General features: G+C 53.8%; 2 protein-coding genes across 3 annotated transcripts in view; one reads left to right on the top strand and one right to left on the bottom strand.

Moving 5' to 3' along the window:
• Slc6a9 (solute carrier family 6 member 9) overlaps positions 1-10,760 on the top strand; it is a 34,180-nt gene extending 23,420 nt beyond the window's left edge. The window contains exons 6-14 of one of the 2 annotated variants that reach the window (XM_027399017.2): positions 4,824-4,956; positions 5,149-5,283; positions 5,370-5,473; positions 5,887-6,124; positions 6,296-6,430; positions 6,548-6,647; positions 6,747-6,847; positions 9,215-9,385; positions 9,486-10,760. In XM_027399017.2, the coding sequence (XP_027254818.1) occupies positions 4,824-4,956; positions 5,149-5,283; positions 5,370-5,473; positions 5,887-6,124; positions 6,296-6,430; positions 6,548-6,647; positions 6,747-6,847; positions 9,215-9,385; positions 9,486-9,680 (1,312 nt within the window). In that variant the 3' untranslated portion in view covers positions 9,681-10,760. The remainder of the gene's footprint in view (positions 1-4,823; positions 4,957-5,148; positions 5,284-5,369; positions 5,474-5,886; positions 6,125-6,295; positions 6,431-6,547; positions 6,648-6,746; positions 6,848-9,214; positions 9,386-9,485) is intronic. The other variant, XM_027399018.2, reaches the window with a different exon arrangement.
• On the bottom strand, positions 10,715-14,695 carry Ccdc24 (coiled-coil domain containing 24). The gene is made up of 9 exons (XM_035439678.1): positions 14,560-14,695; positions 13,974-14,131; positions 13,564-13,739; positions 13,319-13,435; positions 12,491-12,616; positions 11,941-11,995; positions 11,544-11,613; positions 11,373-11,451; positions 10,715-11,291 (listed from the first exon to the last, which is right to left on the bottom strand). Exons 2-9 carry the CDS (start codon positions 14,097-14,099, stop codon positions 11,087-11,089), a joined length of 954 nt encoding a protein of 317 aa, XP_035295569.1. The 5' UTR covers positions 14,100-14,131; positions 14,560-14,695; the 3' UTR covers positions 10,715-11,086.
• Positions 14,696-15,190: the final 495 nt, after the last annotated feature.

The raw sequence follows: 15,190 nt of genomic DNA, 5'->3' as shown, positions 1-15,190 counted from the left end.
CTTCCCTGGATCTCCCCAAAGCACAAACCCTGCCTTCCCCTCCTCACCCCAAACAGATGCTACAGTGTTGTCAGCCTCAGGGGCAAAGCTCTGGAGACTTCAGCCAGTGAAACCAGTGGGGAATAGCGCTCAGGGAATCTGCCTAGAGAAGCATACTGAGGGACAGCTGGGCTCTGCTCCCCAGCTGGGGCTGTGCCAGGCCTACCTTACTGGCTATTTCTAACCCCAACGGCTCCTTGCTGCCACCTCCTGGAAAGCCTGGGAAGATACTTTCCCCCTGCTACACTGGTGATTGAACAGGGCCCGCCCCACACCCACCCTCGTGCATGCTGGGCAAGTGCCTTAGCCTGAGCTAGATCCCTAGCTGCCTTTTTACTTTTTAATTTTGAGACAAGGTCTCACTAAGTTGCCCAGGTTGGTCTTGAACTAGTGATCCTCCTGCCCAAACTCTAGAGTGGCTGGGATCATAGGCCAGCATCAACAGGTCTGACTCAGAAACAATCCATAAGAGAGCCATGGTTGGAAGGAGGGGTGGACAGGTGGGTATATATTCAGTGACAGAACATTTGACTAGCATGCCCGAGGCCCTGTGTTGGCTTCCCCAGGCCCAGAGGAGAATAGAGCTGCCCAAGCCTCACTGATGAAAGGGGAATGGGGGAATTGGACCTACTTACCCTGTGCCTGCCTGAGTATTAGCTCTCATAAGTCTTGCAAGCTCCCTTTTCAGATTTAGAGACTGACATCCCAGGGTTAAGGAGCCCGACAGCTCTAGAGGTGGCTGGGCTGTGTGTTCCAGGCCTGCCCTGCCTCTGCTGTTGTTGGGTCCTAGGCCAGTGGTGCTCTGCCAGTGTTCTCAGTCCTAAGTGTTCCTTTGAAAGGTAGCATGGTGTAGTTACTGTTTTGTGAATGAAATCAGCAGGCCAAAAGAAAGATGAGGGAGGCTGGGGTGCGGCTCAGTGGCAGAGCTTGCTTAGCACTTGTGAGGTCCCAGGTTTGATCTCTAACACCTTAAACAAAAACTTACAGACAAATGCCTTGAAAGTGAGAGACTCAAGAAGGTCAGGTCTCAGCTGGGCGTTGGTGGCGCACGCCTTTAATCCCAGCACTGGGGGGGGGGGAGAGGCAGGTGGATCTCTGTGAGTTCGAGACCAGCCTGATCTACAAGAGCTAGTTCCAGGACAGCCTCCAAAGCCACAGAGAAACCCTGTCTCAAACAAACAAACAAAACAAAAGGAAGAAGGTCAGGTCTCTGAGCCACTCCTCCTTCTCACTCTCCCTTCTTTGCCCTCCCCAGACTTGTTTTATACTCCTCTGTGCTAGTCTGAGAACTCCTTCCAAACCCTAAGCTCATGACAAGGCTTTCTCAGCTCCAGAGCCTCCGTGGCAGCCAGCACCTGACACAGAGTGGACTCTGATCCCAGCTCCACCCTCACCCACTCCAGTGTCTCATGCCAAAGTCACAGTCCTGCTGACATCTCAAACCCTGGCTCTGCCACTGGCATGTGTGTTCATGGGAGGTCACCAAATCTCCCTGAGTTTGAGTGTCCACCCGTCAAATCTGGGTGGCTATAATTCTTCCCTCGATGTTTCAGAGGTGAAATATGGGAACATGACATAAATCCCAGAGGTCAGTAGCAAGTGCTCACACACACCTGTGGAGAACCGGGAGAGGGTGTCTCTCTTCTCAAGCCAGTTGCTATCTGCTCAAGGAAATAAGAGCTCTCTGCATCTGGAGTTTGGTATTCTTTTTATTTTTATATTTTTGAGACAGGATCTTATATAGCCCTGGCTGGCCTGAACTCCTTATATAGAACCAGGCTAGCTTTGAACTCACAGAGAGCCTCTTGCCTCTGCCTCACAAATGCTGAGATTAAAGGTGTTGTGTCAAACCTGGCTTTTTTTTTTTTTTAAATTTGAGGTGGGGGTCTCGCTAATATCTGGCAAAATTTTAAATAGGAAAAGATCTGAGCATGGTGACACACCTGTGATCCCAGCAGCTGGGAGGCTCAAGCAGAGGATCATAATTTTAAAACCAACCCATGCTACCTAGTGGACCTAGCCTCAAAAAAAGAAAAGGGGGTGGGGCAAATAATTCCTGAGAGGTCATATGTCAAAGCAGCTTATAAATAAGTCACATTCCAAAATGCTCTGAGGTAATTGTTTGATCTCAAAAGCACATGGTCCAAAGCAAAACAAAGAACTAAATACAGTACAACCTAAAATAAAGCTAGACTTCATTCCTTGGTTCCCAGGCTAACCATCTAAACTCTGCACTCCCAATACAGTAATGCTGTACTCAAAAATAACATCAAATACTGCCATCTTAGCATGTATAATTAGGCAAAGTGGGTTTTTTTAATCCTTTAAATGAAAAAAGGTTTTCTTGACTTGAATGTTGGCTCAGTAGAAGCCAAGTGACTCAGTAGAGGCAGTCAGAGCCTGTGGTTATTCCAAAGGACCCAACCTTGCCAGCAGTGTTGTCTTACATAGGAACACCCAGGCAGGCCTGGCCTGGGCTGCCAGGATCCCCAGTCCGTTGTCTTCAGCTATGAATGGCCTTGTCTGTGTACCTCAATGGGCCAACAAAATCGTTTGCTATGTGTGCTATGAAGGGAGAAAAGTCAGGGACTCTGTTAAAGGGAACCTAGAGCCTCTGTGTCTCATGGCTCTTGAATGTCACTGGTCTGTGTGTGGATTCCTGTATGGCTGAGCCAGGAGAGGGTCATGCCAGCCTCTCATGGTGTAGACAGTTGAGAAAACTGGGCAGAGGGAGGATGAGTCAGACAGCACCCTCTGCAGGCCATGCTGTGAAGGGTGGCCTGAGAGGAAAATAGGAAGCCAAAAGGAGGCAGCAGAAGTCTCCTTTGGGTGGTCAGGCTGGCCAACCAAGCAAACACCAAGCTCTGACAGCATTGTTGCATGAAAATCCAGAAATCATATTCCATCCCAAGGCATTCAAAGTGTCCGCATGAGGCTTGAGAGCTGATGTGGACTAGCTGAGGATGCTGGGGCAGGGGTGAGATGGGGAAACAGTTGAGTCTCCAGCAGCAGGAGAGGAAAAAAGGGAGCCTATGTTTGACTTGTGTTGTGATAGGGAAGTGGAGGCTAAGATGTCTTTCTTGCTTCCTCCTCACCTCTAGCCTGTACTGTCCATTTGGGCTCCTTCCTTTCTGCCTCCCAGCCCATTGGCCACAGAGTTCATTCATTTGAGATCAACTAATTGAGTGTCTCTCAGTGCCAGGCATTGGAGATGCACAGCCATAAACAAAGTGAACCAAGCTCCCACCATCATAGGAGAATAGAGGACAGAGGACAAAAGCCATAAGTAGGCTCAGTTGGTAGAGTGCCTTCCTTGCATGCATGGAACCTTTGGTTTGATCCTCAGCAGCACATAAAGCCTGGTAAGGTGCGCACACCTGTAATCCCAAACTAGCAATAGCAACATACAGAACGAGAGAAGGATGTGTGTACTGCTGAGGAACAGAGTAGGGGCAGCCATGCTGGGCTGGGGTGAAAGCTGCATCTGAATAAAGACTGGAGGAAGTGGGGGGGGTCACACAGACAAGCCCAGCTATATCCTAGACAGGCACACCGTGCAAAACATGGCATTTTGTTCACATTTGTAAAAGATGTCAGGGTGGTCCGGGGCCTTATGTACACATAGATCTCTGATGGGAGGAGATGGGGTGAAGCCACTTCGTTCAGAGACAGTGACAGTAGCATGTACAAAGGCCCTGGGATGGGGGCAGACTCACATGTGTGAATAAAACCAAGTCCAGTGCAGCTAAATCTGTGAGCAAAGGGGAGGGAGGAGGAAGAGAGATCAGAGAAATGGCAGGGCCAGGGACACTGGATCCTATAGGGCCTAGAGCCAGTGCACAGCTTGGAGCCATAGAGAGGCATGGATGTTCTGAAACAAAAGCCTCAAAGGTCTCTCATTGCCATAAGGAGGAAACTGAAAATTCTTCAGCCTCACTTTCACTATAATGAGGCCCCTTCCTGTCCATTGCCATTCTGCCCTCTCTATCTACTCTTGTGCTCTATTCCAGCCTTTTTGAGCTAACCAGCGTGCCCAGGCTGGTCATGCTAGCTCCTGGCCCCCTGCCCCTGTTGCAGGCCTGCTCTTCCCACCATCCCTTTCACCCACATCAGGCCTCACCATAATCCCAACCTCACCTTTTCAGGGAAGCCTTCATCCTGGCTCTCCCTCTGGGTGAGACACCTCCCACCCACACACACACCCATGCCCCATCCACTCTGTGATGTACTTCTCACCTGCTTGCTCTCCTCCACCCGCTTCCCCAAGGACCAGGAAGAAGCCTCCTGTCCAAGTCCAGGACCTGGTACATTCTGTGATTGACCTAAAGAGCACAGCCTACCTGGGAAAGGGCTGCAGGTGGAGCCACACCCACATAGGGAGGAGTTAAGATGACATCATCACTGCTCACTCAGCTCTTGAGAGCTGGAGCAGACTTATTATGATATACCTCTCTCTGAAGGCTTCCTGGAGGAGGTGCTTCTGATGGGATAAATAGGCATTCCGAAAGTGTGGATGCACTTTCGAAAGGGTCTGGGGTGGGCCCAAGCTGAGACTGGGCATCACCCTGCCCCAGGAGGGAAGACTAGCTCAAACTTGACCTGATCTCTCAAAGCCCTTGAGGGTCCCAGGAGAGACTACAGGGCAGAGGGCCAAGGTCCCCAAAGCAGCTCCTCTTCTCCCACAAGCAGGCTTCTGGGACCTTTCAACATGGGGCATAGATCATGAGACTTGGTTGCTGGGTAGCAGAAGCTGGCCCTTGGTGACAGTCACCTCCCCCCTCCAGGCTGTATGTGCTGAAGCTGTCTGATGACATTGGAAACTTCGGAGAGGTTCGGCTTCCCCTCCTAGGCTGCCTCGGTGTCTCCTGGGTGGTCGTCTTCCTCTGCCTCATCCGAGGAGTCAAGTCTTCAGGGAAAGCAAGTACCCTTCCCAGGCAGGGTTTGTTCCCGCCCTGCCTCTCCTTTCTGGGTTGATGGGATTCTGAGGGAGGGGTAACGGAGAGCCACAGGAGACAAAGAGGGACCAGAGCTAATGGGAGCTGGGTCAGGGAGGTAGTAAGAGGGTTGGAAAGGGTTCTAGTGGAATCCATGGAGCCTGTCTCGTCTCAGGTGGTGTACTTCACAGCCACATTCCCCTATGTGGTGCTGACCATTCTGTTTGTTCGTGGAGTGACCCTGGAAGGCGCCTTCACGGGTATCATGTACTACCTGACCCCACAGTGGGACAAGATCCTGGAGGCCAAGGTGGGATGTGGAGGCCCCAAAGGGACTAGGGAGGGGCCAGTGGCCCGGCATCTGACTGCAGTGGCTCACTGGCATCCTTTCTGCAGGTGTGGGGGGATGCCGCCTCTCAGATCTTCTATTCCCTGGGCTGTGCATGGGGTGGCCTCATCACTATGGCATCCTACAATAAGTTCCACAACAACTGCTATCGGTGAGTGCCCCCTGCCAGTTTGGAGGCTGCTCCCATTTTCTGTCCTCTCCACAGCCTGACCGTGGATCCACAGGGCCACTGGACTCCCATGCAGTCTGCTGCCTACCAGGGACCTCCTGTACTCATGACCTTGAGAATCCTGTGTCTCAAGCAGGTCATGGGAATAGAGATCAGAGTACTGGCCAGTGAGGGGGATGGATGGATGGATGGATGGATGGATGGATGGATGGATGGATGGATGGATGAAGGGTCAGGAACCCAGGACTCACTTTAAAAGGTCTGGAGTGGATAGGAAAAGGAGTTAGGACATCTATATTTCTAGAATATCCTATCTCCACGTCTTCCCTTGGCCCAAATTGAGGAAAGGGAAGCAAGCTAGTCTAAATGTCCTGTTCTCTCTCCCTCTCTCTCAGGGACAGCGTCATCATCAGCATTACCAACTGTGCTACCAGTGTCTATGCTGGCTTCGTCATCTTCTCTATCCTAGGCTTCATGGCCAATCATCTGGGTGTGGATGTGTCCCGAGTGGCAGACCATGGCCCTGGGCTAGCTTTCGTAGCTTACCCTGAGGCCCTCACACTGCTGCCCATCTCCCCGCTCTGGTCCCTACTCTTTTTCTTCATGCTCATCTTGCTGGGGCTGGGAACTCAGGTATGACACACGTGTCTGCGTGCGTGCGTGCGTGCGTGCGTGCGTGCGTGCGTGCGTGCGTGCGTGCGTGTGTGTGTGGGGGTATACTCTGAGTGAGCATGCACGATGGCAGCTTGGGCAGGAGGAACTGGGGCAGAAGGCAGGTCCCTATTCTGATGGCTGTGCCTGTAGTTTTGCCTCCTAGAGACCCTAGTCACTGCCATTGTGGATGAGGTGGGGAATGAATGGATTCTGCAGAAAAAGACCTATGTGACCTTGGGTGTGGCTGTTGCTGGCTTCTTGCTGGGCATCCCCCTTACCAGCCAGGTAAGAATGGAGATGTGGGGGGAGGGGTAAAGCGGCCTTGCACTTGCCGGGGTACTTGGGGAATGGGTGGGTAGCTTGGTCTGTGGCACCCTGGCTCATCTGTCCACTGGCCCACAGGCAGGCATCTACTGGTTGCTGCTGATGGACAATTATGCAGCCAGCTTCTCCTTGGTTGTCATCTCCTGCATCATGTGTGTGTCCATTATGTACATCTATGGTAAGTGCCCACCCTTCATTGGCTTCAAGTCTCCCAGTCTCTGGCTGGCTCACTCTGTCCTGCTGGGCTGCTGATCCCCCCCAACTCCCATCTTTCCAGGGCACCGAAACTACTTCCAGGACATCCAGATGATGCTGGGGTTTCCACCGCCTCTCTTCTTCCAGATCTGTTGGCGTTTTGTCTCTCCAGCCATCATCTTTGTAAGTTCCTCAGGGGCCCTCCCTGCTCCTACTGCCCCTTGGCCAAGCGTCCTCTTGGGGGGCCAGCAGAGCAAGAACAGGAAAGCATCCACCCAGCCAGAGCTGAAGGGCTTTGGGCATCTGAGAGGGCTGGATAGTCAGATGTGTGCACACTCAGAGGCACTAGGCCCTGGCCTTGGCTTAGGAAGGGGATATTGAGCCCTTTGTTTGACTGAAGCCAATACTCATGCTCAGAACTGCCATGGCTTCAGGGCCATAGCCTCACTCCCTGGCATTGTTGCCCAGCTGCCTCCAGTGGAGCTCAGGAGTGGTGGATATTGGTGTGGCTTCTGTCTCCCTAACTGCTCTTACCCCAGACACTCATGGAGGCTGCTCCCAAGTTGGGAGACAGATGGCAGAGACACGGGAATGTGGCAGCATTCCTGGGCAGCCCAGGACCTGTTGGTGCAGGGCTAGGAGTTAGGTCAGCTCTGGCTCTCCAAGGCTGGGAAGTTGGCTGGCTTTGGAGGGCACATCCCCATTTCCAAGAACATTCAGCCAAGTGTTGCACTGGTGGTAGGGCTCCCTGCAAGGCAAGGAGCCAGGCCCTTCCTTCACCCTGTTCACATGTTAACTCACGCAGCACATTTCTGGGTCATCACTGGGTCATCACAAGGATGTTAAATAGGCTCACTGCCACACACTTAGTAAGGGCAAGAGCCCCGATGCAGACCAAACCGTGCTATAGGAGGAATGGCATGGGGTGCTAAAACTTGGCTCACCTTGCTGCTTGAAATGAGAAGGGGGAGGGGCTGATGGCATAGTAGTCAGTGTATAAGAGGGTCACAGTGTCCACTCAGTCGCTGTATAGAGTGTCAGAGGGCTCACTCAGTGGCAAGGCAGTGTCCAGAGTTACCTGTGCCCTCCCAGTTTCTTGGAATCATGGAGAGCTCTGTATCAGACTTCCACACTGGCTCATGTTTCTGAAGAGGCCCCTGGAGGACTGAGGCCTCCACCACATGGGGTGTGGGATGTTCCTGAGCCTGGCACAAGCAACAGTTTTGGCCTCAGGCCCAGCACTGAAACAAGAGGAGCGGAAGTCTCCTTTCAAGGCTGAGGGGCCAGAGTGGCTAAAGCCATGGCCTAGCACCATGCTCTCCCTCAGGGTCTATGGGACTGGCCCAGGACACACCCTCCTATTACCTGGGATCACCCACCAAGGGCTTTGGCCTGGATCCTGTGGGTCCTCTAGGAGTAGAGATGGAGTGAAACAGGCTGTGCCTGCAAAGCCCAGATGGAGGTACCATGAGGTGAAGACAGGAATCCAGGCTAGGCAGACCTAGTAATGTTCTCTTTGGGGCTTTATATGCCCCTGAATCTGACAAACTTTATCCTTCCCTAAGTCCAGTGAAGGAATTCGTCCTCACATGCGGCAGGCTTGGCTAAGTCAGGTGTGGTGGCACTTGCCATTAACCCCAGCCCCAGGGAGGCAAGAGGCAAAGGCAGGCTGATAACCTGGATTGGAGGCCAGCCTGGTCTACACAGAGTTTTAGGCTAGCCAGCGTGACACAGTGAGACCCTTTGTCAACACACACACACATTCACTCTCCTCTCTGTCTCTCTCCTCCCTCTCTCTTCCTCCTCCCAGTCCCTCTCTCCATCCACTCCAGGCTCTGCCAGGAAACTCGTACACTCTATCTATGTGTGGTGCCCTAGGAAGGATGCCCTAGGTTCAGTGTGGGAAGGGTTAGAGAAACTTGCACTCCAGGATGACTCTAAAGGCTAAAAGGCATGTTGAGTCTTTGTACAGGGCCCTCTGGGTGTGGGCTCCAAGCCACCTGGCCAAGTCTGTTTCTTTTAGATCCTTTGCTTGCTGCAGCCACTGGCCTCACTTCTGGCCCCATCCTCTTTCCAAAGACTTTTTCCAGTCAGTCTCCTACCTGGCACTCAGCATTTTTAGCCTTTGGGCACTCTCCAGGCTTAATATCACTGTTAGCACAGCCATAGTGAAGCAGGACCTGGCCTGGCCTGGCCTGTCCCTCAGCCCCTCCCTAACCCCCCCCCCCGACATCTCCTGGCACAAATCAGCTCAAATAGATAAATGAGATTGTGCAAGGCACCTGAGAGCCAGAGTTAATGCAGTCTCGTAGGCGCTCGCAGGACTATGGGAAATAGGAAGCAGAAAATCCAGAAAGGCTTCCTGAAAGAGGTGGCATCAACTCAGGACTTGACAGGAATGCTGAGGGTGTGTATAGAATCAATGGTTGGTGTAGGAAGAAAAAGGCTGAGTGTGGTGGAGACCTTTGGCAGGGGTAGCGTGGCCAGCAAGACAACAGGTCCAGAGGGGCTCTGGCTAGCCTCACGCCATCCCACCTCTGCCCTCTGCAGTTCATTCTCGTCTTCACGGTGATCCAATACCGGCCAATCACCTACAACCACTACCAGTACCCAGGCTGGGCTGTGGCCATCGGTTTCCTCATGGCTTTGTCGTCTGTCATCTGCATTCCGTTGTATGCGCTCTTCCAGCTCTGTCGTACAGATGGGGACACACTTCTTCAGGTGAGGGGAGTGAAGGTGGGCTGGGCAGCCAGGCGAAGTGGAAACACTTCGGGCTTAGAGGTTTCTGACTCACTCTTTTCACTGCGCCCCCTGCCGGCAGCGTTTGAAAAATGCCACAAAGCCAAGCAGAGACTGGGGCCCTGCCCTCCTGGAGCATCGGACTGGGCGCTACGCCCCTACCACAGCCCCCTCTCCTGAAGATGGGTTTGAGGTCCAGCCACTGCACCCGGACAAGGCCCAGATCCCCATCGTGGGAAGTAATGGCTCCAGCCGCCTCCAGGACTCCCGGATATGAGCACAGTTGTTGCAAGGGGAGAAGCCCCACCCAACCCTTGCTCCCACCACAGAGACTGGGGAGGCAGTGGACAGGTGTGACCACCTGCCCCATCATGCCCTGGCCAAGACAGCTGCTGTCACTTTGGCCACCACTGCTAGTGCAGACATTTGTGCTCATGTCCCCAGTGTTTACATGTCCTTTGGATGCCACGACAGCAGTTAAGGGTGGGAAAGTGATAGGAGGGTTGCTGTGGGGGTGGGGTTGTCCAAAGCACTTTGGAGGAAGTCTCAGGCCAGGTCCCCAGAGGCCTGCCCGGCTTCCTATGGCCTCTGCTACCCTCACACTCTATCCTGAGCTGTCTGACTAGGGGACAAGAGGTTCCACACCCCACTGTTGCCCTCCAGCCTCGTAACCAGTGTTCTTGACTGCAGCCTCTGCCCAGGCAAACCTGTATCTTCCTGCTTGGAATAAGATGAGGGGCTACGGGCTCACAGTGTTACTCAGACTGTATTACCCAGCCCTGTTTATTTGTGTAATTATTTTTGTAAAAATGGTATCATCTGTGGTTGCCACTCCCTGCCCCAGCCTTGGATCCAGTCTGTCTTCCAGGCCTGCCTGCACCTCATTTGGCTGCTCCAGGGCCTCTGCCCCTTTGTCCCAAGCCCTGGTTGACAGGCGCAGCCAGCCGAGGCTGTGAACCAGCAGCCTGCCCAAAGCACTTATGGAGGGAAAGCGAGGGGACTGCTCAGTAGGAAGTTTGAGCCCAAAGCCCTGGGGAAGGGGACCCTGCACGACATTCCCTTGTCCACCCTCCACCAGGTTGAAGGCCCAGTCTTCCCATGTGCTACCCCCCCATTCAATGTGCCAAATGGCCCCAGTCCACATGCCTGTCCGCCCCTGCTCTGCAGTCAGAGCTCCTTCTCCCATGCCCTGCAGTGTCCGTTTGTCCATCCTCTGTGCTCTCTGCAGTGACAGCCCTGGCCAAGCCACCTCTAATCCTCTGTAGCAATAACGGTGTGCCGTCCGCCACTGCCCATTGTGCACCACTAGGGTTTTAAAGTCCATAGATTTTAATGAAATTTCTATTCCTGTCTCTGAGCTGCTGCTGTGCTTTGTCTGGGTCCCTTGGGGACAAAAGTCAGGCTGGGATGGGACCTCTGTTTGCCAAGCCGCTGTGGAGGCCTGAGTGGAAGAGAGGGGCCAAAGGCTTTGGTGGTTAGAACAGGTATCCTGCCACTCAGTCCTAGATACCAGTGACCTGGCAAGGGGTGGGGCCGGACCAGACTAACACACAGCTTTGTGGGGACTGTGTTGAGTTCATCTGAGAACGACGCAGAACGAAGCAGAACTGGTTAGAGCTGTGGCAGCTGGAGGTAACCACAGGTGGGGGAGTTACAGCAGAAGCCTGTTTTGTGACCAGCCCTTCAGGTCGGAGCCTGGGATGCTGCATTGGCCACGGCTGTGGAAGTAGGCTCTTCCCAGTAGCTGTATCGAAGTTGCCGTCCCCAGCGGCGGTGGGTGGTTGCCTGACCTTGAGGGTGGGGGCAGCGTTCCGAAGGAGGTGTAGGCATGTAGCCATGGAGACAAGGAAAGGGTCTGAGGCCCGGAATGGACCTCAAGGGCTTCTGCCTGCACAGGATGGGTTAGCTGTGAGGAGACCACGAGCTGACCCTTTCACACTACCCTTGCCCTCCCTGTGTTGTGGTGTACCTGTGCTTGGCAGAGACACTGGAAGGCCCCAGAGAGAACCGTAGCTCCTGTTCCATGGCCTTCTTCTGTTCCTTTATCTCTGAGAAGGGCATAGAGACAGCACCTGACTTTTCTAGAGTATGGGGAAAGGTAAGGGGCAGGGTACGCTGGGGGCTTGCCTGGAGTCCTTACCTGCCAGGGTGGGCTCTAGGGTGGCCTTGGAGGGCTGGCAAGCCTGCATCTGCTCCATTTCCAGACAGTGCTGTGGAAAGAGCGGGTTCAGGGACCCTGTCTAAAGGTGGAGACCAAAAGCCCTAGTATAGGGCTCAGGAGCAAGACCATGACCATGCAACCTTGCAGCCTGACCATCATGAGCGCATAACCCATGGAAAGCCAAGCTTAACAAGATAGTAGCTGGGCATGCACTCAAGTGAGAGAGGAGGCAAGAGACCTGGGGCTGTCAAGTGGGTTACTCTAAAACTGCTGACCATGGCCTCTGAAACATAAGATACGCACATAGGTACACAGACACACAGGTGTGATCCTGCAAAGCAGAGAACCTGGGGGGAAGGCTCAGGGCTGTGCTCACCTGCAGCTCAGAGACCTGTCTCTGCAACATGTGACACTCCTCCTCCAAGAGTCTCCTAGACAGGAGCATGAACAGCCAGAACCAGTGAGGCAGGACCAACCCAGCCGAACCCATCACATGGCCCAATCTCCAGAACCACCAGGAGCCACCCCAGCTTCTCCATTTTCAGGTCACATTGTTCTCTGGATACTGCCTGGGCATAGTCTTCCAGTGCCTACTATTTCTAGTCACCTCAGCAGGCACCATCCTCTTCTGTACCCCAATACTGAGTCTTGGCTCATCCTGCCTCCATTAGCCCCCATATCACAGCCTGCTTATAACCTTCCCTTGGCTCCCCTTGTGCCTAGGGCCCTGGCCTCTCCTGTTCTGTACTTGGTTACTTGCTGGTATTGTGACTGCACGCACGCACGCACGCACGCACGCACGCACGCACACACGCGGGTAGTCTGCCTACCTGCACACTCCCTTTCAGGCAGTCCCAGCCCCTTTAAGGTTCACCCATCTTCTTGCCCCCAATCCACCCACACACTCAAGTGCTCCTAGGCCTCACCTCAGGTGTCTGGCAACTTGGTCAATGTTAGACACATTCAGTTCGTTCTTGATGACACTGAGGTCCCTGTGACAGCTGCTGACAGGTGAAGTTAACATCACCCCCTCTGTGTTGCTCATTCTAGTCCTTCAGGGAACAAATGCCACTTCTAGATAATTTTGTTTTCCTTGCACAAGCAACATAACATAGTACAAACAATAGTTCCAGGGCCCAGGCTTGCATGTGGGTGCTGCCACCTTCACTGTGTGACCTCAGGGAAATTGTTTATCTTTCTGAGCTTTCTTTCTTTCTCGCTTTCTTTTTCTGAATACTGGGGACAATGCTCAGCTTATAGGATTGTAGGAGAATCTGAATAAGAAATTGGTGCAGTCTACTTATGAACACAAGCCCATGCATTTACTTCATTCTGTCCCCAGCTGAAAAATGTCATTTGTCACCTCCTTTCAGCTCTTTATGTACCTCTAGTCCAGCCCTCAATCTTGTTCACTAGGCATGAGAAGAACTGCGCACTGGACATGGTCTCTTGCCCGCTCCTGCCTGCAAAAACTCCTCTCTCTTTCATTTGCTTGGAAAACTGTTCCTCATACTCCAGGACCCAGACCTAAGCAATCATTCTCCCAACAAGCTTTGCCTGCTTCCAAGCTGGGCAGGTGTCCCCTCAGCACTTAAGCCCTCATGTACCAATGCCTATCACAAGTGGCTGAGCGGCTCTAAAAAAGTGTCCAGCCCCAGAATGAGAACTCTTCTATGGAACTGGGTGGTATGCACCAATTGGCTGGGGCCTTCTGCCTGTCAGGGGCAGAGCCTCCCTCTTCACCATCGCTTTACCTGGGCTCACCAGCTCTCTTCTGGGACAGTTCCTGTTGTGTTGAGTCACACCTGGGATCCTCTAAGGCAAAACGAAGGACCCTGGGATTATACTGGGCCCACGCCTGGGTCTGGTCCCTGAAAACATGTGCATGAAGGGACCTGAGTGCCTCCTTTCAGGAAACCACAGGATAGGCCACACTGGCTCTTTATCTGGGGCAGCCCATCTGATGTTCGGGAAAGGTGGCCAGGCCTGAGACTCCCACCTGCCCTCACAGATAGCCTTAAGGCGGAGGCCTTGGAGCAACTGTCGGAGTTCTTGGCGCATGATATCCCTCAAGTGGGGTGGTGGTGCCAGAAGGGAGGGAGAGTCGGAGATGGGGTGGGATCCCGAGGCTTGAGAAGATCGGAACTCTTGGAGCAGTGCCTTTAGCATCGCCACCTGCAAGGAGAGCTGGGGCACCTTGCCACTGGGGCAGAGGGGATGGGTGTGTGTGTGTTGGGGGGCATTGCAGGGGTGGGGGTGGGGAGTCAAACATGAGAGAAAGGGCAGACATTGAAAACAAGGTGTTAGGGGGTCACCAAAATAGGGTTAGGGACCTGGTGGAGGCAGGAAACCACGTGAGTTGTGGGGCAGGCCTGGAATGCGACCCACCCCCACCCACCGGACTCCCACCTCCTCTCGCAACTCCAGACTCAGGTCCACCGCTGCCTCCCCCAAAATCCTCTTCACTTCAGGCCGCTCTGGGAGTGGAACATGTTCCTCCACCAGCTCCCACAGTGCTGGGGAGTCACTGGACATGGCCTGCGTGCGTGGCGGTCCCCTGTTCAGACCTAAGGGACGGGCCGACCGCAGATCAGAGTGCTAGATTTCCTGGGAGATGGTTGTTCCGGACCAGAGCCACGCCCACTGAGCCCCTCCCATTGACATCGAGGCCCCGCCTTGTTCTGCCTGTGTCCAAACACTGGAATTCCAGTGTCTCTAGGTGGCCTACTTCGGCAGACCCTCCTGGGCCCGGTATCCTGACCACCTTTGGGGAAAACCAGGCCGTGGGAACCTGGCTTTAGTCCCGTCCCTCCCAAGAGGCGGTCACCTGGGAAACCACCGAGCCCCAGGATCGCCCTCGAGAGAGGCCCCGCCCTGCCCACGGTGGCTGAGCCACATGCTAGTCCGCTAGCACTTGGGCTTTACCCAGAGACTTTCTATCTTGGAGGAAGTAGAACTGGGAAATTTGGTCCTGCCGGGTTCGTTATTTCCTTACCTCTACTAGCCTGAAGGCAGCATCAAGATAAACTTTCTCCCTAGAACAAGGGAGGTACAGGGACTTGGACGTTTATTAAATCCCAAGATGGCCCTGGCCAGGTCACCTCCCACAACACAAACTGGCTTCGGGGAACCAGAGCCCATTAGCAAACAGACAAGGAGCTGCTCCATTTACGTTTTTTACTAAAGCACCCACACAAGTTTCTGTGCAACATATAAACATGAGCAGGCCCTGGGCTTCCGCCTCCTCTCTAAGGCAGGGAGGCCAGAACCACGGACTGATCCAAGCCCCACCTGTCCCCCATGCAAAGGCCAACCCCATGATCCCAGGAAACAGCACCCCTTCTGGTCCCCTCCCGGGGGGGGGCGCTCCTCAGTAGGTGGCTAACCAAAGCTTGCCCCCTACAATGTTGAATGAAAAAGGTTTCCCCTCCCCTGGAAGCATGAGGGATCTCCAGATCTGAGAACTCCCCCCTGGAAGAGACACTGCCCCCTAAGTCAATCCTCCCACCTTTCCAGGCCCTAGGGGACTCAAGGGGGGAGGGAAACTGAGGCACAGAGAAGTGGAGTGACCTAGCCCAGGCCACTCCGCGAGGCAGTGCAGGGGCTAGCCCAACCCTAACAGTGAG

The sequence above is a fragment of the Cricetulus griseus genome, chromosome 2 (assembly GCF_003668045.3).
Source record: "Cricetulus griseus strain 17A/GY chromosome 2, alternate assembly CriGri-PICRH-1.0, whole genome shotgun sequence".
Lineage (NCBI taxonomy): Eukaryota > Metazoa > Chordata > Mammalia > Rodentia > Cricetidae > Cricetulus > Cricetulus griseus.
This window is presented reverse-complemented; position numbering and strand designations above follow the sequence as displayed.

What these genes read in the sequence shown, in the direction of transcription:
- Ccdc24 (XM_035439678.1), bottom strand. Translation starts at nt 14,099, where the DNA reads ATGTCCAGTGACTCCCCAGCACTGTGGGAGCTGGTGGAGGAACATGTT. An exon ending in AAGGCTATCTGTGAGGGCAG is followed by an intron (nt 13,436 to 13,563) that starts GTGGGAGTCTCA and finishes ACATGTTTTCAG; the next exon opens with GGACCAGACCCAGGCGTGGG. An exon ending in AGTGTCTCTGCCAAGCACAG is followed by an intron (nt 11,292 to 11,372) that starts GTACACCACAAC and finishes CATCCTGTGCAG; the next exon opens with GCAGAAGCCCTTGAGGTCCA.